The sequence below is a fragment of the Sander vitreus genome, chromosome 5, assembly GCF_031162955.1.
Source record: "Sander vitreus isolate 19-12246 chromosome 5, sanVit1, whole genome shotgun sequence".
NCBI lineage: Eukaryota > Metazoa > Chordata > Actinopteri > Perciformes > Percidae > Sander > Sander vitreus.
The window spans coordinates 1,537,501-1,558,614 of NC_135859.1; the positions used below are offsets into that span (position 1 = coordinate 1,537,501).

Genomic DNA, 21,114 nt, shown 5'->3' on the forward strand with positions numbered 1-21,114 from the left:
GTTATGGTTGTATTCTTTGCCATTTTTAAATGTCTTATGTATCCCTGTACAGTGTCCTTGAGTGCTGAGAGACTTTAAATAAAATGTATTATTTTGCACTAGTTGAAGGCGTGAAATGGAGGTCTGATTCAGACCAACATAAAGGGCATTAAGATAATCCAACCATGAACTAATAAAAGTATGAATACTCTTTTCGTGCCTGTTGACGAAGGGCTTAACTTCAGCCAGGAGACGAAGCTGGAGAAAGCTTGTTCTAACATGTACAGAAGTATTTACAGTTGAATGACTAACAAACTTTGGCTTCGACTCGCTCCTTTGACATATTGAACATATTGTTTTGGAACACTTTATAGAGGTTTTTTTTTCTTCATTTTGAAATACTGCAACAGAATTGTGTTTTATATTTTAATTTTTGTTCTGAATAAAAAAGAACAAAATAGTATTGAGACAAAATAAAAGAACACATCCTTTACACTTGAGTCAAAGCTACTATTTTGTCTTTTTTATATTGATCCATTTTCCACTGAGGAAATAGGCACAATTGTAAAAAGCAGATCCATATCTGTGATCTTCATGCCACTCAAGCAAATTTGTATTTGACAAAAAAATGAGGAATAATGCTTAAACATTAAGCAAATGTATTTCATATTAAGAAAGAGTGTGATTTCATAACAAAAACAAGCTGGAATATAATACAGAAAACATACAGCGTCAACAGGAGGTTTTAAATATAACATTACACGCAGTACAAGTTGTTGCAAGGTGAAGGCAAACAAATTAGACACGTTTGATTAAAATAAAATACTAGAAATGTTCATCTTTCATGTCACCACACTGCAGTTATTCTATTGTAATCTGCTGCCACACAGCTTGATTATGTCCTGTCAGAAGTCTTCAGGACGCCTCTATATGTCGGAATGCTCCTTGATGCTTTTAGCTTGTAGAAAGTCTTCTTTACAAATAGACAGTGGTGGAAGTATTCAGAGCCTTTACTCAAGTAAAAGTACTATTACCATACTGTACAAATACTCTGTTACCACTACAAGTCCTGCAGTAAAAGTCTGTAAGTATTATCAGGAAAATGTAGTTGTATTAAAACCTTGTAGAAAGAGTAAAGGACCAACCAGTTGTGTGTTTAATGGTCTGATCATCTCAGCTGGACTTGTAGCCGTTATATTGTTGGCTAGTTTACTTTAGAATAAAACATCAGATTTTATAAACTACATGTGTTTTGTGGTGCAGAAATCTTAATGTGTAAAGTAATTAAAGCTGTAACAGATGAATGTAGGGGAGTAAAAAGTACAATATTTCTCTCTGAAATGTAGTAGAGAAGAAGTAGAAAGTGGCATGAAAAGAAAAGACTCAAGTAAAGTACCTCAACATTTGGACTGAAGTACAGTACTTGAGAAAATGTACTTAGTTACATTCCACCACTGGGAATATATGTTCTGTAGTTTTGTACATGGAGAACAAAAACGCTGTTCAATGGTTCAATCAGGCTGACAACTGACAGGGCCGAACAAAAGATCCCTCTGAGCAACAGTTGAATAAGAAGAAAAGAAATCAGCAGTCATTGGTAAAAGAAAGTGGAAGCTTATAGCCTCATACACGTGTGCAGATCAGATAGAAACAGCTTTCGGTTTCAGTGTCAAGTGCACAATAATGCAACCTGTAACATTTAGCAAAGCTCTTCTTCAAGCTTCACAATAGAAACACAAGTTTAGTCTAGGGTTAGCACTATTGGAATATCAGCTGAACATGCTATGGACTGACCATTCCCAGTTTAAACCTCTTCAATCTAACAACTGAGTAGACTGCTGTCACGGTCTGTCAGGAATGGCTTGGACCCAAATGCAGTTTAGATGATTTATTAAACAAAAATGAAGTACATACCAAAAGTGTCCAGAAAGCAACAGGCAAAAACTAATTCCAGAACAAACAGAACAGGATCTCAAAAACCGGAACTCAGAGACGAAAGGTAGACTCCAGACACAAACACATTAACAGAACACACTTACATAACACACTAACAGAACACACCCACAGAACACACCCACAGAACACACCCACAGAACACACTAACAGAACACACTAACAGAACACACTAACAGAACACACCCACAGAACACACCCACAGAACACACCCACAGAACACACTAACAGAACACACCCACAGAACACACCCACAGAACACACGGCAAACAGCCCGAACAGCAACAGAAACCTAACGCGCCCACACAAGACAAAGACAACACGGAGACTAAATACACAGGTTAACAAGGACTAACAAGAAACAGGTGACACAACAGGTGAAACAAGTCAGGGCAGAACAATCAAACAGGCGGAAAACAAAAGACAGGAAGTAAAGTAGTTAGGACAAGGGAGACAAGACAGACTTCAAAATAAAACAGGAAACAGAACATCACAATCATGACAACTGCAGAGGGTTTTTTTTTTTTTTTTACTTTTATTTATTTCAGGGGACTTTTAATTCAATCCATCTCTATTTATTATTTATTTTCAAATGAATAATATATTTGTTCATATGTATTGCCTCACTTATTTAATTCATATATAGGCATATATATGTATTCATGTATTTAATATTGACTAAAATGGCATTCCATACACTTTAGTTTCCTATTAAAATCCAGTCAGGCTCAGTCTAACCATTAGACCTGTTCAACAGTCTCTTCACTGATTTCTTGTTATCTTTTATCCAAGCATCACACTCACTTTTTAATTCATATCAGTTCTGCTTTTATTCCTTTGTGTCCTCTGGATCAGACATGAGTTAGTCAGCCTGAAGTCACCTCCTACCTTAGTGTTAATCAGCAGCCATGTTGCACTGAGACACAGTGGTGCTTTGAGCTAAATGCTAACTTGATGGCTTTATTGTACAGATCTTACATTTAGACCATTTTAGCTTTTTCTTTAATTTCATTCTATGGGAACCTTACAGTACAAATCCAATGTCGTCTGTCCAAAATTGTTACGGAGGCCGGCGAGATAATTGACACACAGCAGCTCTCTCTAACAAAAATTATTTTTTAATTTTAATTAACAAGTATTGCAGAAGGCACGGCCAATCTTGTCAAGTTCTGACCACCCACTCTCGGAGGAATTCCTTTCCTCTTCCCTGTGGGCAGAGATCTTCAACAGGGGGCCCGGGACCCCTAGGGTCCTCAGAGTTACTGCAGGGGGGTATTTACGTTTTTATTTCAAAAATTTAAATGCCTCAACTTGAATCCAACATATTAGCAAATATAAATCAGCCTATTTGTGAAAACCCCATTGATGATAGGCTGACTGGCCTATAGGTAAGATAGTCACTAAGGTAGCCATCCAGATACAGTTAATAAGGATTCACTGTGCCACATGTATGTTTAACATTAAAACATGATGTATAAAATCATGCCAACAATTATTATTTTAATAGCTTAGTATTCTATGTACTAAACATGTATTCTCTCTCAGTTAAGAGGTCCTTGGTTCAAAAAACATTGAACACCCCTGCCCTAGAATTGTGATGAAATTGTTCTTAAATCAATCTGTTGGTTGTGTGCTGCTAAGATGTTTTATGCCTTGTTTATTGTTGTTGTTCTGCAAATCAAATGTCCCCTCGAGGGAAAATTAAGAACTCTGAACACAATAATACATCTATAGTGCAGAAGCAGCTGTAATCTAAACCATGTTCACCATGTTCGGTTAACGTGTTAGCATGCCAACAGTCCCTATTTAGCACTAAAGCAAAGTACAGCTAAGCTAATGTCTGTAGTTTTGCAGGTATTTAGTGTCATAAACCAAAAGTATCGGAGACAATGCAAAAACTTTGACCTGAGGATGGCGCTAGATGAAAAGTGAAGGGATCACCAAAGCGATTAGTTTATCATGCATGTGCATGTGTACCAAATTTCATGGAAATCCAAGAAAAAGTTTAAGTAAAACATACAACTGTCAACCTCACGGTGGTGCTAGAGGGAGAGTCATGAGACTTCCAAAGTCGGTAGGGTTCATCTTCTGGGAAACATGAATATGTGTACAAAAGTTTAATGGCAGTTCATCTCAAAGTTGTTGAGATATTTCAGTCTGGAAAGTGGTGGGCCGACCAATCGATCAGACAGACACTGCAATTCATAGAAATGATATCTGTGCTATTTCTTGCACTTGACACAAACAGTGTTGGACTTTTAGCAGTTATGACTATAACTGGCTTTAATATGTATCTGTAAAAGTTGAAAAAGCATTGCTTCAAATAGCTTAAAAACATTCCTCTGATCTAAAATGTATAGATGTTCAACCCTTTGACCCAAGGACTGACATACAGAAACTACTTTATTTTAACAAACATCTTCTGGACTTCTCTGTTCAGTTTTTCCATAATTTGGGCTTTTAATTTCTATTAAATAGTGCATATGTTACACCCAGCAGTTTGTTCACTAAATATACATAATTAAATATTCTAAATTATTCTACATTATTAAACTACTACAGTATTAACAATAACAAATAATAAGTAACAAACTGAAAATAAGAATCCAGTTATTGAAAGGCAACGTCTAACAGAAAACATTTTAGACATACAGTAGTACTCCCTATTAACACAAAATCATTAACATAAGCAAACATGGTATTTAGATTATTATGAAAGCCACTATACTCAAGTCATAAAAACTTAAAACAATGAAACACTGATTCAAAACCACAGGAGCTCTGTAACCACGGTGATTAAAAAGGACAAATGGCAGGTATAAAAGTGTAATGTTGCATTAATTGGCAGGTATAGTATTTGTTAGGTACCACTGTAGGTATTTTTATTCTATCATATGGTGATAGGTTCAGTAAGTGAGTCACACTGCTCTGTCCTGTCCACCAGGTAACACAACAGTTGAAAAGACCAGCACAAAGTGGTCGGTCACGTGTGCAACCTCGGCGAGGGTGTATCCAGGCACACCTGCTTTTTCGGTTCAAATAGGCACATATAGGAGTAATACGGAAGAGGATTAGGGCCAAATGTCAAATGATGTATTTGAATTCAGAGATTAAAGTCAGAATTCTGACTTTTTTTAAAAGTCTAAAAAACAATTATTATTTCTTAATAAAAAAATAAATAAATAAAGAGTCAGAATTCTGACTTTAAACTCAGAACTCAAATAAATGTGTTCACATGTGGCCCTAATCCTCTTCCGTAGTGTAAACTGGCTGGGTGAGGTAAAATATGAAATGTGTAGTGATGGCTAAAACGGCTGCCATAAAGTCAAGTATACAGAATTGCCAAATTAAGTGTAAACGAGCTGAAAGGAGACCCGTCACTCAGACATCTACTTTCAGCACCTCCATTTCATGCTGCAGTGCTGTGTGTGAGGCTCTGTGTAAGAATTACCTTCATGATATAAATCCGAAGCGAGTAATTTTGCAGGTATTACAAAAAAGCTTATTATAGTCATTGTTCACATTATACTTGTCACACCCACAGTGTTTAGATATCCCTGATCTGAAAGAGGAGACATTCTTCATCATTAGGCAGACATTACAGTAATACTACTTGAAGTACATTCTAGGCACATAAAATGTATTTTCAATGTTTTAACATTATGAAATCCACTATAGTGCTTTATGAATCTGAGCGTATTATTGTAGGAAGCAGCTATGCATAGAACTGTCCCAAAAAGTGGCACTGAATTTTATGAAATATTATGTTGAACGATTGCAGCGCGTTTTTAAGCTTGTGCGAGATGTGCCATACATTCCATCTGTTCCATACATTTTACCTATTTTTCCACAACTACGACAGCAAGTAACTGCCATACAAGTCAACAAATGTGTCAAACAAGTGAAAAAAAATAAACTCTACTGTGTTCCCGTAAAATAACCCAGTTGTAAAATCCTTTACTGTTCCCTGACTTCTCCAAGAGAACAGACAGATTATATATTTCCCTGTTTGGAATACACGTCTCCTTGATGCATGACATTTTAGGAATTCCTCGACGACAGGAACCCTGGTTGTTACTCAACTGTTTAAACCACTGACATCTACAAAGCACATTGGGGCTCTTCACTCAATTAGAACTAACTCTTTCTGTTGAAGTCACTGTATCCATCAACAGTTTTGTGTCCCGCTCAGAGTCTTCCTCAAAGACACAGAGCATGCTGCCTGGCTCAAGAGTATGAGCTACATGTTTGTAATGCAAACTCAGTGAATTTCTTAAAGGTTTGCAGAAACACTGCATTGAAATGTGTTTGTTGTGGACGATGGTCAGCAGCCCTGACAGGCAGTCACGGCCTAAGACTCTGCGAGGCATTCTTTGGGCGGCGTCGAACTCGGATTGGAATTTCCTCATCCTGTAAAAGAGACAAAAAAAGTCATCACTGTCTTCCATTTACTGTGTGATGATTGCATATGTGGTAATAAGGAAAAGGTAAGCAGTGATGGTTGCATTGGCTTAGAAAGTGTAATTCGTTTTATACATACTGTTTCAGCAGTGTCAGTGTGTTCACTGCCGTGGGCAAACGCCTCGAAGTCAGAGAGAGCGCTTTCCACCGCCTCCTCATCGTAATCTGTCTGGCATTCTTCTGACGGTTCCTCTGAAGGCAGACAAAAGACGAGTCATCATGAGCATTGTAAATCAATATTTGAAATATGTTCCATCTTATTCATACAACTGTATGAAATAGGGAGCATTTTGCAAAGATAGTAAACAACAAAAAACACTATCTTGAAACTTCTGATAGCATTTTAGTATGATTTTTTTCTAAGTGTATAAATACGCAGTAACGTACAGATCAAAACATCACAACTTCAAAATAGCTACACAGATGTTCACGGCTCCTGTCATTTTACTAGAGATAAATATTACTCAGAGCTACACCCACACCTGCATACTGAGAACCAAAAGCAGGCTTTGATATTGAGATTGATGTCTCTTAAACATTTTTTTGATACACTGGTTTGTGATTTAAATTTTTGACTGATAACTTACCATCGATTAAGGCATTCTTGACAGGTTCAATTCTCGACACGATCTCCGCCAGGTCTGTGAAGGAGGCATTCGGACAGGTGACCACCTGAAAGAAACAAACTGCATCATTCCACAGAAGACCTAGTCTGGGAAAACCCTGACGAACTTCTGGCAAATTTGAGATTTGCTCTGCAAGTCCGTCTGACCAAGAGCTCATTCAAGCCCATTTCCAATTTTTCCAAATCACGGCACCAATCACAACCGCTGAGGGGGCTTTACACCAATCACAACTGCTGAGGGGGCTTTACACCAATCACAACCGCTGAGGCGGGCTTTACACCAATCACAACCGCTGAGGCGGGCTTTACACCAATCACAACCGCTGAGGCGGGCTTTACACCAATCACAACCGTTGAGGCGGGCTTTACACCAATCACAACCATTGAGGCGGGCTTTACACCAATCACAACCGCTGAGGCGGGCTTTACACCAATCACAACCGTTGAGGCGGGCTTTACACCAATCACAACCGTTGAGGGGGCTTTACACCAATCACAACCGTTGAGGCGGGCTTTACACCAATCACAACTGCTGAGGCGGGCTTTACACCAATCACAACCGCTGAGGCGGGCTTTACACCAATCACAACTGCTGAGGCGGGCTTTACACGATGACGATAGCGCAGCGACGGCGAGCAGCTTTTTGTTTACATTCAACATGATGGCCACCGAAGCGCAGCAACCTGTTGATGCTGCTGTCGCTGCTACGTCACCCAGATCGTTGGTCTGATTGGTTGAAAGACTATCCAATTGCGCCCAGAGGCATTTGAGCGTTGTCCCTTGGTGACGCCCCTTTGGAAATGGGCTGTGAATGAACCTTCCCCAGACCCCCTCTCAGTTACAGCTGAGAAGGGTCTGGGGTCAACCAGGCTATAGAAGACTTTAAATCAGCTTCAGTTTTGTTTTTTTCTCGCTCTTTGTGATGATACATGTAGAACAGAATAATTCTTTTTTTCTGTGGGACTGTGTGGGACACAAAGCCTTCACCTACTTGATAATTCCATGGCTTGCCATGACACTGAAGCGGGAGGGAATTGAAGCATCATTTTGGTATAAAGCTTTCTGCATAGAGGAATTTTTTGGCGCCCCCAAAGAGATTGTAACCAGCCCCAAAGGAAAATCACCAGGGCCAAAATGATAAGAATTGAGAATAAAAATAGCAATTTAAATCCTCTCTGAATGTGTTTAAGAGCAATTTACCAAACAATTGTTAAACAAGCAGCACATAGACTTGAATATGAGCACTGATCTCAGTTTTATCTCCAGAGTCAGGCTGTATATATCCTGGTGATATTAAAGGTGGTATTTAAATATTAATATTACGATTTTTTGTTTTGTTAATTGGGGTTTCATTTACTTAAGCATAAGCAACATTTTTGTTTATCAAATTGTCAGAAATAACAGGAAAATGCATAGATTTCTGTAAAATAAGGTAAGACTCATTGCCTTTACTGTTCGCGGACTGATCATGCTTACTGCTGAGCGTAGTCGTAAAGTAAAGTACAAGTACCTCAACATTTGGACTTAAGTACAGTACTGGAGTAATAGCCTGACAAGCCAGACCCACATCCAGATGTTGGGTCTGGGAACTCACCATTGGCAGGGCTCAATCTGAGGGGCGGGATAAACAGTTGTCTTTCAAATTCCCTCTGCACGCAATAGGACAGCGCTACAACCAATCAGACCAACGCTAGCTGATAGATTACACTTTAAACTCCGAACACATCTTCCTTTTTTAAGAATGATTTCAGTGCCGTTCTTTGTTCTTTTCTCAAAGAAAAGCTTAACGCCAAGTCTTCCAGAAGACCGCTGTTCCCAGCAGCAGCAGCCATAAACCCGCCCACCGACTCTATCACGATGTGATTGGCCTGACCAGCTCACAAGTCAACGGAGAGTGCCTAGTCCCCCCTGGCTGCTAAATAATTTTGCTGCCGCTAGGGTGCGTCTAGATTTCTAGGCTACTGGAGTAAATGTACTTAGTTACATTCCACCACTGCATGCAAGCCCAGGTGACGTGATGCACGTCTCTGTCAGCTGCAGAGATAGTAATGCATATCAATAGTTGGTGGCAGTAAAGCATCTTAGAATGTAGCAATGCACCAATAAAGCCTGAGAGGAGGTGTGACTGCACAATACTTTGTGTTATTACATGGCCTTGAATACTTGATTCTGATTGGTCAATTATGGCGCGCTACGGTCTGTAATTTGTGAATAGCAGACCACTGCTACGGACACAGTTCTGATCACAGACTCTGGAGGACCATTTTGAAATCCATAAGTCAAGTCTGGTTTTTAAGATCAGGTATCCTCACTGTTTATCAAGTCAATCAACTACAGACGGCTTTATTTTTTATACAACTCTCTGAACAAGATACTTCCTTCATTCTATATTGAACACTATTCTTACCAACCCCATAATCATGGCCTCAGGCCTCCTATCTGTCCAACGTCTCAATTTCAGTTTGGTTTAAATAACAGAGGTTCAGTGATATGGATATGGAATACTCTTATTTTTAAGAAAGCTGTTAAATGTTTGCTTTTGTCTGTGCAATGTTATCCCTATGGAATGTCTTAATAAACAACCCATGTAATTCCTAATATTATTTTACTTTTTTGCATTCAGACTCTGTTGATTTGATATTGGGTGTTATTGTAGTTTGGCTTTTTCTTTTTTTCAGTATTTCAGTTTATCTTTCTATTTTAATTGGATTATGCATTGGAGAGTGCCAGATCAAGCCCCTCTGAGGGTTTTTTTGCATCTCTCATCACATCTTTTATTGATTATGTGTATATTCATGATTATTTGTATACATGTTAACCAATAAAATATCTAATATGTTTTTATTGAAGCGAGTTCAGTAGAAACAGTGGAGGCATTACAATAGCTTCCTTTTTGGTAACCATTAACATTATTTTTAAAATCAATATTTTTTTTATTCTTCGACACAGCGGCCCACAGTTTGATATTCCGGCCTGCGGCAGGTTTCCTGCATGTCTTCCCCCTCTCGCTCTCCTTTCATGCTGTCCTGGTGATTTAAAGGGAGAAATGCCCCCAAAAATAAAAAAATAAAAATAATAATCTTAAAAAAAAACAACTATTATTTATTCCTTTAGTAAGTAGTAATATGGGGAGCAATGGGTCATTATTGGGAATTGAACTCCGACAGGGTGATGCAGGAGTGCAACATGAATCCCTTACGCACATGTAATGTAATGTTAAGGTAAAGGTACTTTATTGTAATATACACATACATGTAGCGAAATTAATTCTCTGCATTTAACCCATCCCTCAAGGGAGCAGTTTACCTAGGGACCAACTCCAGATCTGAGCCAGTGCCTTGATCAAGGGCGCTGACTGGAGAACCTAGGACATGTTTTTGATGGTGGGGGAAACTGGTGCACCCGGAGGAAACCCACGCAAACATGGGGAGAACACACAAACTCCACACAGAAAGACCTGGATTCGATCCCAGGCCACAGTGCTAACCATTGGGCCGCCATGCTGCCAATGTTTAAGCAGGTCAGAGTATCAGTCTGACCCAGCCATCTAACCAGGGCATTCTGACATTTCCACGTATACTGAACTGTGTCAACACAGTTAGTTGTGTCTGTAGTTTGCACTCACATGGCCAGTTTTGGTCTTGTGGAACTCCTCCTGATGTCTGTCCTTGAGCATGCTGTCCACCACGCCGCTGCGCTGCCACACATCGAACAATGTCTTTCCGTGCTGGTATCCCACCTCCTGCAGCCACAGTGAAGGGGGGTTAGAGTGAGCCATCAGATAGAAGAGACACGCATATTAGCACTGAGGAACGGGGGGGGGGGGGGGGGGGTACTCACAGCGATCTCGTCAAACTTGCCGAACTCTAGTGTGCCGTAGCGGTCGATGGGCGGCCGGATGTACTCGCAGTAATCACTGTCTCTGACCAGTTCCAGCTGCCGCACACAGCAGACGTAGGCAAGCCGGGTTTGGATCTCGGCCATGTTCAGGACCTGGAAGGCAACATTAGTTGAGTCTAACATTGTTGTGAAGGCCGGTACTGATATTCCCTAGATGTTATGATTCTCATATAGATCTCATCTTTAAGTCCAAATGTTGAGGTACTTGTAATTTACTTGAGTCTTTTCTTTTCATGCCACTTTCTACTTCTACTCCGCTACATTTCAGAGAGAAATATTGTACTTTTTACTCCACTACATTCATCTGTTCCAGCTTTAGTTACTAGTTACTTTAGTTACTCCACATTCCTCTGTTACAGCTTTAGTTACTAGTTACTTTAGTTACTCCGCTACATTCATCTGTTACAGCTTTAGTTACTAGTTACTTTAGTTACTCCACTACATTCATCTGTTCCAGCTTTAGTTACTAGTTACTTTAGTTACTAGTTACTTTAGTTACTCCACTACATTCATCTGTTCCAGCTTTAGTTACTAGTTACTTTAGTTACTAGTTACTTTAGTTACTCCACTACATTCATCTGTTACAGCTTTAGTTACTAGTTACTTTAGTTACTCCACTACATTCATCTGTTACAGCTTTAGTTACTAGTTACTTTACACATTAAGATTTCTGCACACTAAACACATGTAGTTTATAAATCTGATGTTTTATTCTAAAGTAAACTAGCCAACAATATAACGGCTACAAGTCCAGCTGAGATGATCAGACCATTAAACACACAACTGGTTGGTCCTTTACTCTTTCTACAATGGGAGGATTTTTCCTTACTTTTAATACAACAACTACATTTTCCTGATGATACTTACAGACGTTTACCTAAGTAACATTTTAAATGCAGGGCGTTTACTTGTAACTTGTTTTTTGTACAGTGTGGTATTAGTACTTTTACTTGAGTAAAGAATCAGAATACTTCTTTTACCACTGGACATTTCACATGAAAGTGTACCTTGACTTTCTCAGCCAGAGGGTTGAAGCGTTTCCACAGCAGCCACCAGCCGTTCAGCGAGTCCCCGTAGTTGGTTAGGTTGGTTTCGTTCCGACTTCCAACATCTATTGCAATCACAACCTTGGCCCCCATAGAGCGAGCCACATCGGCTAGACACCAAAATGAGAGAAACACATGTATTCTAGGTCTTAAAGGCCCTGCTATTTTCTCAGTCAGCTTCTTATTGTGAGCGATGAGGTCTGACATGATCACAAAATGATGTGCCAAAGTTACTTTGGTATTTTCACATGAAAGATTTATGTTTTGGGGTTTTTTGTTTGCTCATGTTGGCAGTCAATCAAATCGATCGCCCAACACCCGCACAGTCCTAATGCACTTTAGCTTAGTTTTTACTGTTAAACTCTTGAAAAGTATTAACTAAGGATGTTTTTGTTTCAAACTTTAACTCTGATTAATGCTTATTTAGTTATGAATATTTAATGGTAAAAGGAATACAGCTGGAAATTCCGCCAGATGTCCCTCATCTTTCGGCTGGATATCCGTTCCTTCCTCTTCCCTTTGTGTTGGCGTTCTGACCTCTGGTGGATTTGTGAGGACTATGGTTAACTGCTCCTCAGATCTCTGCAGGGTAAATCCAGACAGCTAGCTAGACTATCTGTCCAATCTGAGTTTTCTGTTGCACGACTAAAACTACTTTTGAACGTCCACAAGTTCCTTCCTGAGACTATTTTGCAGAAGTACCATCTCTCCGCCCAAGACGATTGTGATTGGTTTAAAAACATGCCAATAAAACAGAGCACGTTTTCCTCCCATCCCAGAATTCTGTGTGGACTAGCCAGACCTTCCTCCGCAGCGCTGTGGAGGAAGGTCTGGCTATGCGAGACTAGGGAATATACTCAAAGCATAAGCAGTAAAGTCCACTTCCACTCTCTTAGTGTCTCTCACCAGGCAGGTTGTTGATGTAGCCTCCGTCCATGAGTAAGTGTCCATCTTTGGGATCACAGAGAGGTGGCAGGTAACCAGACAGTGACATACTGGCCCGGACATACCGCCACAGCGAACCTGAAGAGGAGAGACCAGTGTACTGTTACCAGGATGACAAAATAAAAAGGTAGGACAGAGCAGTAGAAAAACATAGCTCACTCTAAGCAGTATTAGAACTTGCTTTACATCAGGGGTTGGCAACCTTTTTAATATGAAGTGCCTTTTGTGATCGATCAAGCCCGCTCAGGCAAGGTTTTTTTTTTTTTGCTCCACATGTTTCTCCACCCTCCAGGTAACCATTTGCTTCTTTCATTTTCAGTAAAAAAAAATGTATATTAATTTAAAAATGTAAATTAATTCATATTTTGCTATCTTAAAATTTAAATAAAAAAGAAGAAATAAAAAAAAGAGTCCAAAGTTGCTCAGACCGTCAGTGTGAACTCTCATGGAGGAAGCTGTGATATCTGTTGTAATGTTGAAGTACGGCAGCCACAGGTCCTAGCAAAGGAAAGGTGGTAAAAGCAGACAAAATAACAGTTGCAGTTAAGTATGCCATTATTATAGACCATTATTAGTGCTTACTTTTGCTTTGTAACAAATGTACTATCTGTATTTGATGCCAGTTATTACTGTTTTAACCCATGAAAATATGCTAAAAATGAAATATTCCTCACATTAAAATGCTGACTTCAGGTGTGAAATAAAGAGGAACAGATTTACTGCACTTTCAGCTGTGGCAACCAAATTCAAATGATGCTGCATAACGTTAGATTAAATACACTCTGATAAACACGCACAGCAGAGCCGACAAAAAGCAGGTCACACTTCCCTTAAAGCTATAGTGCGTAGTTTGTCTCCCCCATGAGGAATTCTACGTAATGACAACACTGTCGGCGTGTCCACATGATACAAGCCTTTGGTGATCGCGCACCACCCCCCACCCCTCCTCCACACAGTTGCTAGTAGCGTTTATCCCTTCAAATCAAGGACCAGAGGATTAAAAAAAATACGATGGTCTCTTCAGAAGAGGTCATCATCTTGTAGTTTTTATGTCCTCTTTGTCTCGAAAGCTGAATGCTGCTGTTGTCCTTCTCAGCGGTGACGTGAAACGCATCACTCGAGCTTCTGAGTGTTAGTTATTTATTTTGTGCTGTAGCTTTTAATGTTTTAAACACAGATATATTGATAATAACGGTCTGAAATAATGTAAAAAGAGACTTAAAACTACCACAAAGAGAGTCAAAACGACTACAAAGAGACACTAAATGACCACAGAGACCCAAAACAACCGACGTGCGCACACTATAGCTTTAAGTGATTTATATTATAATACCAATGTTCTTTAAAAGTCTAATAACCCTGTCTGCCTCACTGCAGAGCTTTTATTCTTTGTCTTTTTGGAGAACTTACCTCTATCTGTTTGCCCTTGAAGACGGAGCTAATGCTGGAGTTAAAGGACGCTCCAGAAAACATGGAGGTAACAGGGTAGGTCAGATCCAAGATCTTCTTAAAGAAAGAGGTCATACCCTGAAAAAGAAAAGAAGGGAAGACGGGAAGTGAAGGAATATGTAGTGACAGGAAACTAACTTAGCTTTTCCCAAAAATGATCTCTTAGAAATAAAAATTACATAAGGAAAACTAGCTTCAAGAAGAGAAAACTATTAGATAGATAGATAGATAGATAGATAGATAGATAGATAGATAGATGGATAGATGGATAGATGGATAGATGGATAGATAGATAGATAGCTTAATTGTCTGTCCCAAGCAGTGACAGAAATTCTCCTTTGACAATGCTCACTAAAAAACATATATTTTAAAACAAACACATTTGGAAACATACAATACAGCAGTTTTACTGTGTCTATTTTATATTGTTCAGAGTAGTTATTGCAGAGGGGATGACATTTTTTGATAAATGTTTTTTCAGGCCAGTGGAACTTTGTATCGTCTGCCTGATGGAAGTAACTTGTGTCATTCGTCATTTTCAAATTGAGTGAGAAAAGTTTTTGTAAGTCGCAGTGTTGCAGTCGAGACCACCTAAACCGAGACCAAGTCAACACCAAGACCAGAGTGTATCGAGACCGAGTCAAGACCAAGACTTTGAGGAGTTGAGACCGAGTCAAGACCAAGACCAGAACAGGGCCAGACGGCCAGATCTTTTTCTCCTGTATTCCTGCATTCACTTTCTTGGGAGTGCGTGTTAAAGGGTCTGGGAGATGTGATTAACAGTAACCAATTTCAAATTAGAAATTAGTCAAGTTATTGGTTGCATTTGAAGCAGGAAGTTTTACATCCAATTACAGTAATTCACACGCAATTTAGCGATATCCCTGCAGTCTTGAAATAAAATCCCAAGTCCTCTTTATCCTTTAGACCGAGTAAAAATGTGATTGAGATGAATCACGATCGATTCCGAGACGAGACCTTCAGAAAGTGGTCTTGAGACCAAGACCGCTCTCGAATACTACAACACTGGTAAGTACTTTCCTATCTTCAGTACAATGTCAACACACCATGGCCCACTCCCGAGCCCGGACCCTCATGTGACTGTTGCTCTTCTCCTCAGCATAGAGCGCTCCCATTAAGGAGCCGATGGAGGTGCCGCCCACCATGTCGACAGGGATCCCCGCCTCGTTCAGGGCGCGCAGGATACCCACCTGAGAGCAACCCCTGAAAAGAGACAGTCATCCATCAAATAACATCCCATGACACACTGTATGATGTCACATTTTGTTCAACTACTATCAAAAAGGTTTATTCTAACAAGTCCATCTGTCTCATATTTACTAGGGGTGGGGAAAAAAATCTAAATCATATGTATCGTGATTTATTTCTTTTACCAATGTTTTACCTAAATATTTTCTTTTTATACTAGAACGCTGACTGCATCATATCCGTTTCCAGCAAAACAGAGCGACAGCTGAAAATGCAGAAACTCCATGTTATGTTCTTCTTTACAAATGAAATTAATGTCAGACTAACTGACATGTGATGTTTATTCTTCTTAGAAAACTGTTTTTAGAAATGTCTCATGATATATTGTCTGTAGAAGTGTATTATTCAACTTTTGTTTTTGTTAAAGAAGGAAAAGGAAATCATGATACTATCGAATCGCAATAAATGAAAATCGCAATACAAATCCAATCAGCCCCCATGTATCAGGAAAGAATCGAATCGGGACAAAAGCATATGGGAGAGTGAGGGGGAAAGTTATACATTTTACTTTAAATACAACATGTATAATCATGTTTGAATACCTTTATTAATTTATTTCTGAGGGCCTGCACCCACGGTGTGGCCCGCACCCACAGCCAACAAAAGCTTGAATACCTTTACTGCACGTGTAATCATGTTTGATTTCTAATATGTTTGATCATTCTGAATCTTGTAGCATGTAACCTTTATCAAGTGAACCTTAGCTTGATTGTTTGCCAGAGTATCATGAATGTAACAGAAGGGTTCATGGTATGTGCATGACCAAGGAAGGTTTGTCCAGTGTTCACCATCGCAAGAAAGTATAACTTTTTGTCAGGTAGAAATATTTGTAGAAAGACCAGGTACAGGTGCCTCTGAGAGAAGTGGTCTTGTCTCATGAGAATGTTAACAAAAAGAGTCAAGCCTTGGCCTGTGGAAGAACTAGCAGAGGGTTTGCTATTCGGTAATAAATCAGAGATGCCAAGGCTGATAGTTTGTAGGACAGGAGCAAATTGCCACAGTGCCTTGTGCCTGGGCCAAACCGCCTACTGTACCTATACTCGCTGAGCAGCTCGCACGAGTGGGGTGTCCACAGACAGCGCTGCCTGCCAGTCCTATCTCTCTACATAGAGTTTGTCTTTGATAACGGTCATCAATAGAGATGTTCCCATACCAGTATCGGAAAAGTCTTCGATACCGCCTTAAAGCTTTAGTGCGTAACTTTTTGATATTAATAAACGTCCGTTACATTCAAGCCGTTGCCAAATGAGTTACTACAAAGCTAATTAAGACTCCACACAACTCTCTCTGGATTTCTCAGTGTGGAAGAGTCCATCATGTTTTTTAATCCTTTGTGTCCTCCTTGGCTACTAGCAACTGTATGGAGGAGGGGTGGGGGTGGTGCGCGGTCACAGAAGGCTTGTATCATGTGAACGCGCCAACAGTTTTGTTGCCATTACTTAAAATTCCTCTTGGGGGAGACAGAAAGTACGCACTACAGCTTTAAGTGCTGATATCGGCATCGGCGAGTTCTGGAGTTTATGCAGTGATCCGATACCACGTAATTTAGCCCAGAAGAAAATCTTCTTTATAGTTTGTTTACCTTCTTTTTCCGTACTGATGACTTTCAAACTGGATAATAAATGAAAGTTTTATGGCATTTGTTCTCTGGATTTGTTTATGTTTCACAAAAGTTTAACCTGAGCCAAGCCATTCAATAAAGATATGTAGAAATCATATCACATCCATATATATATATATATATATATATCACATAATAAAAATATATGTATTTTTTAACACACTGGTATCGGATTGGTACTCGGTATCGGCCGATGCGCAAGTTCAGGTATCGGAATCAGTATCGGGAAGGAAAAATGGTATCGGACCATCTCTAGAACTCATCAATAATTGAATCATAATTTCTGTCCACAGACACGCTAAAGGAATTTTATTTGAAAAAAAACAGGAAGTGTTGAGTTAAAAAAAAAAATCTTTATATTTCGTCTGTTACATATTCTTCAGATACAGACATTGAAACTCTTGCTGCTATGGTGTCAATATGACTATCAACAGATCATTTCTAAACACACCCAAACACATACCCTGTTGTGTGCGCTTTGCCTTTTTATTACCACGAGTTTACAGACACGTCTCTGCTGATTGTGTATCACCTGTGACACAGCCAATAAATGAGAGACACACCCACCAAACGAGAGGAACCATAGCAAAACGGTGCACACCGTTTTGAGATTGAACGTGCCCCTTGTCACAGGGAGCCTGTGGAACTGCCAGTCAGCTTACAGCAGGACTTAGTTCATCTCTGGCTCTCCAGACTTTCTTGCTTTGACTGAGACGTAGATCACACCAGAGAACACCTCCACCCCTGCATTCCTCTCCTTGGCCCACACACCCACCGGTCTACCTGCTTCCACATTTCACTCCTTTCACACCCCTCCCATTGCCCCTGACCGGCTTCCCTTCTTTTGAACTTCTTGCAATTTTTGGGTTCTACCTACATGGTTGAATGCACTACGTCCCTTTGGATAAAAGCCACAGCTAAATAAATGTAATGTAAAATTCCTCCAGTAAGAAAATATCACAAACGTATTTCAGCTTTGTTAAATGACTTGTCCCAACCGGCAGTGGCAGATGGCCGTCCACCAAGAGTCAGGGGCTGTCTGATAGTTCTGCCTGTTAAAAGGAAGTTTTTCCTCGCCACTGTCGCACCAAATGCTTGCTCAGGGGAAATTGTTGGGTCTGTGTTAATTATAGAGTGTGGTCTAGACCTACTCTATCGGTGTCCTGAGATAACTCCTGTTGTGATTTGACACTATATTACCTATTATATATATATATATATATATATATATATATATATATATATATATATATATATATATATATTTTACCTGCTGTAGTCATATGTCTACCAGGTATCTCAGGTCATAGCTGAGAGGAATGCAGTCCCTACCTTGTCAAAGCTCCAGCCAGGACAAGGCAGAGCAGTGAGAGACAGAAACAGATCAATCAGAACAGAAACAGTCAGAATAGACCTGCTTATTGAAATATTCACATTTTGCATGTATTGATGTAACTTGACTATCAGTTGTCTGCTGTTTTGATATTTCTGCATGTGAATGAATATTGGTTTTAGTACTCTTATTCTAATGCTTAACTGTAATTGGACTTGTAATGATGGAGTCCTTACATGTAATGCACATATGATTTAAAAAACAAAAAACTGTCCCAAACTGTGCACTGCACTGAGTTGCTAATACACAGTACATGCAAGTTTAATAAATTCCGTAAGACATATTTGAGCAGTTATTGTGCTGTTGTAACATTCCATTCTGTAAAAAGTCTGAACAAAGACTCTCATCTGTTTTAATTAGTATCATAAATTGTTACACTGTTTATCTGCGTGAACCTACCTTGAACCAATCCTCCTTTCCTCTGGGCCCCTTTCTTATCGATCTACTCTCACGTCATCAAAGTGATTGGAGCGATTGTTAGAAAATGTATTGTATATATCCTTGTGTGTCTCACTAAACCTTTAGAACATTGTGAACTGAACCCTGCCTTGTGTCACTGTGTTCTCTGAGCGCTGCTTTCAGACACAACTCACAGAAGTCCAGCCAGTAGATGATAGGATACGAACCACAAAAACAATCAGGATCAGATTGTTTCATAACATATGTTTTCTCCCACTTTTTACTACGTATTAATTTACAAAATCGATAGTTGCAATCGTAATGACATAGCAATGTTTGTCTGTAAGCACCACAATCTCTCAAGCAATGATATACTATGTTATAATCATAATTTACTTTAGATTTGTACTCTGCTGATTTGATATTGTGTTATTTTAGTTGTTGGCTCTTTTTTCTGTCTTTTCTTTTCTTTTCAGAATTTTAGTTTATCTTTCTATTTTAATTGGATTATGCATTGGAGAGTGCCCAGATTAAGCCCCTTAAAGTTGTTTTTTTTTGCATCTCTCAATCACATCCTTTATTGATTATGTGTATATTAATCTGTATTATTTGTATATGTGTAAACCAATAAAAAAACTCAAAAGAACTAAATATAAAGCTGCAGTACCTGGCGCCCCCTCCACCAAGCACAAGGGCGATGCTGTTTCCTGTCAGGATCCTGGCCAGACGAGAGAAGTCGGAATGGCGATCTGCACTCTTTTCAAACACACGCTGGTACAACTCTCTCTGAAAACCAAAAACATACACGCAGAAATCAAGCACTTGCCGACTGGGCCAGAACTGCCCATTAAATACTGCGTTGGTCGGTGGTTAGTACCAGCTTAGGTAAACTCCTCCGGGAGAACACTCTGCGGGGGCAGGACAGGTGATGGTGTCTGGAGATCCAGCTCCGCATGTTGAGCCACTCGGCCGTCCCCTTGGGCGGCGGGCCGTCCTCCCTGTGCAGCAGCACCAGCTGCTTCTGAGCACGGACTGCACTGCCCTCAAGCATTCGCTCCAGCTACAGGTGGAGGAAGAAGAAGCAGATAGTTGCTCCTAGGGCTGGGTAATATATCAATATTATTTCAACATATCGATATATGAGGCTAGATATCATCTTAAATTTTGGATATCGTAATATCGTGATATGACACAAGTGTTGTCTTTTCCTGGTGTTAAAGGCTGCATTACAGTAAAGCAAGGGCATAGGGTTTATTTCAACATTGGGGGTTGCACATAATATCCCCAATAAAACACAAATTAAAAATATGGGCGTCAAACACGTAATTTCCTGCATTCTGGTAAATTTGTAAGCAATAATTTATGGTGTAAATGTCTTTATTTATGTAAAGGAAATAATTATTCTCCTGTTCAAAACTTTCTGCATACTCAAATCATCATCACGTTTTGGGATGTTTTTTTAAGAATCGCGTACATCTCAACAAATCTGTTAGAGAATGAGACCGTGTTAAAGCCAGAAGCTGAAAAGTTTACATTTACATAAATATATCTTTATGTTCCACTTCCTGTTGTGTTCCACTTCCCCCCCTCCTATTTTCCTATGTTTTTGTGTCTAAGTGACTGATGGGAACAACAGTCTTTGACATTGGTCCAGTATTAAGTGAGATCGCTGCAGTCTGCAGCAATGAAACAAGCTACAATGTGAGTTAATAGGACAATTGTCCTAGTTATTATTAAAGTGCTCGTTTTTCCGCTGACAGACTCAGATTATTATTCTAAGTGTCTGACAACATTACGGAAAGGACTTCTAAGGAGGTCGACCTTTCTGTTAAAGAGTAAAATCCTTTTTTAAAACATTAAACCATCCTGACCTCCCCCACAGTGGGCTCCTGCTCCCCCAGTCCCACAATGATGATGCAGTCAGCCTGGCGGATGCAGCGCTGGGTCCAAGGCGTGAGGCTAGAGTCAGACTGGTAGAGGACGATGCGATGGATGTCTTCCTGCTGCCCGAGCCAACTGGACAGACGGTACTCATGGACACTTAAAAAAAAAAGAAGGGACAAATATAAGCCAG

The 21,114-nt window shown here is 39.7% G+C and overlaps 2 protein-coding genes across 3 annotated transcripts in view; both read right to left on the minus strand.

Moving 5' to 3' along the window:
* LOC144517819 (leukocyte surface antigen CD53) overlaps positions 1-2,273 on the minus strand; it is an 11,194-nt gene extending 8,921 nt beyond the window's left edge. The window contains exon 1 of the mRNA XM_078249988.1: positions 1,894-2,273. The gene's annotated coding sequence lies outside the window, so the exon portion shown is untranslated. The remainder of the gene's footprint in view (positions 1-1,893) is intronic.
* A 1,547-nt stretch (positions 2,274-3,820) lies between these two features.
* Positions 3,821-21,114, minus strand: part of pnpla7b (patatin-like phospholipase domain containing 7b) — a 41,126-nt gene continuing 23,832 nt past the window's right edge. For both annotated transcript variants that reach the window (XM_078249992.1, XM_078249991.1), the window contains exons 23-35: positions 20,912-21,080; positions 19,918-20,100; positions 19,708-19,826; positions 15,426-15,582; positions 14,320-14,436; positions 13,338-13,407; positions 12,871-12,987; positions 11,926-12,074; positions 10,859-11,011; positions 10,644-10,760; positions 6,981-7,065; positions 6,473-6,585; positions 3,821-6,342 (exon numbers count right to left, since the gene is read on the minus strand). In XM_078249992.1, the coding sequence (XP_078106118.1) occupies positions 6,277-6,342; positions 6,473-6,585; positions 6,981-7,065; positions 10,644-10,760; positions 10,859-11,011; positions 11,926-12,074; positions 12,871-12,987; positions 13,338-13,407; positions 14,320-14,436; positions 15,426-15,582; positions 19,708-19,826; positions 19,918-20,100; positions 20,912-21,080 (1,615 nt within the window). In that variant the 3' untranslated portion in view covers positions 3,821-6,276. The remainder of the gene's footprint in view (positions 6,343-6,472; positions 6,586-6,980; positions 7,066-10,643; positions 10,761-10,858; positions 11,012-11,925; positions 12,075-12,870; positions 12,988-13,337; positions 13,408-14,319; positions 14,437-15,425; positions 15,583-19,707; positions 19,827-19,917; positions 20,101-20,911; positions 21,081-21,114) is intronic.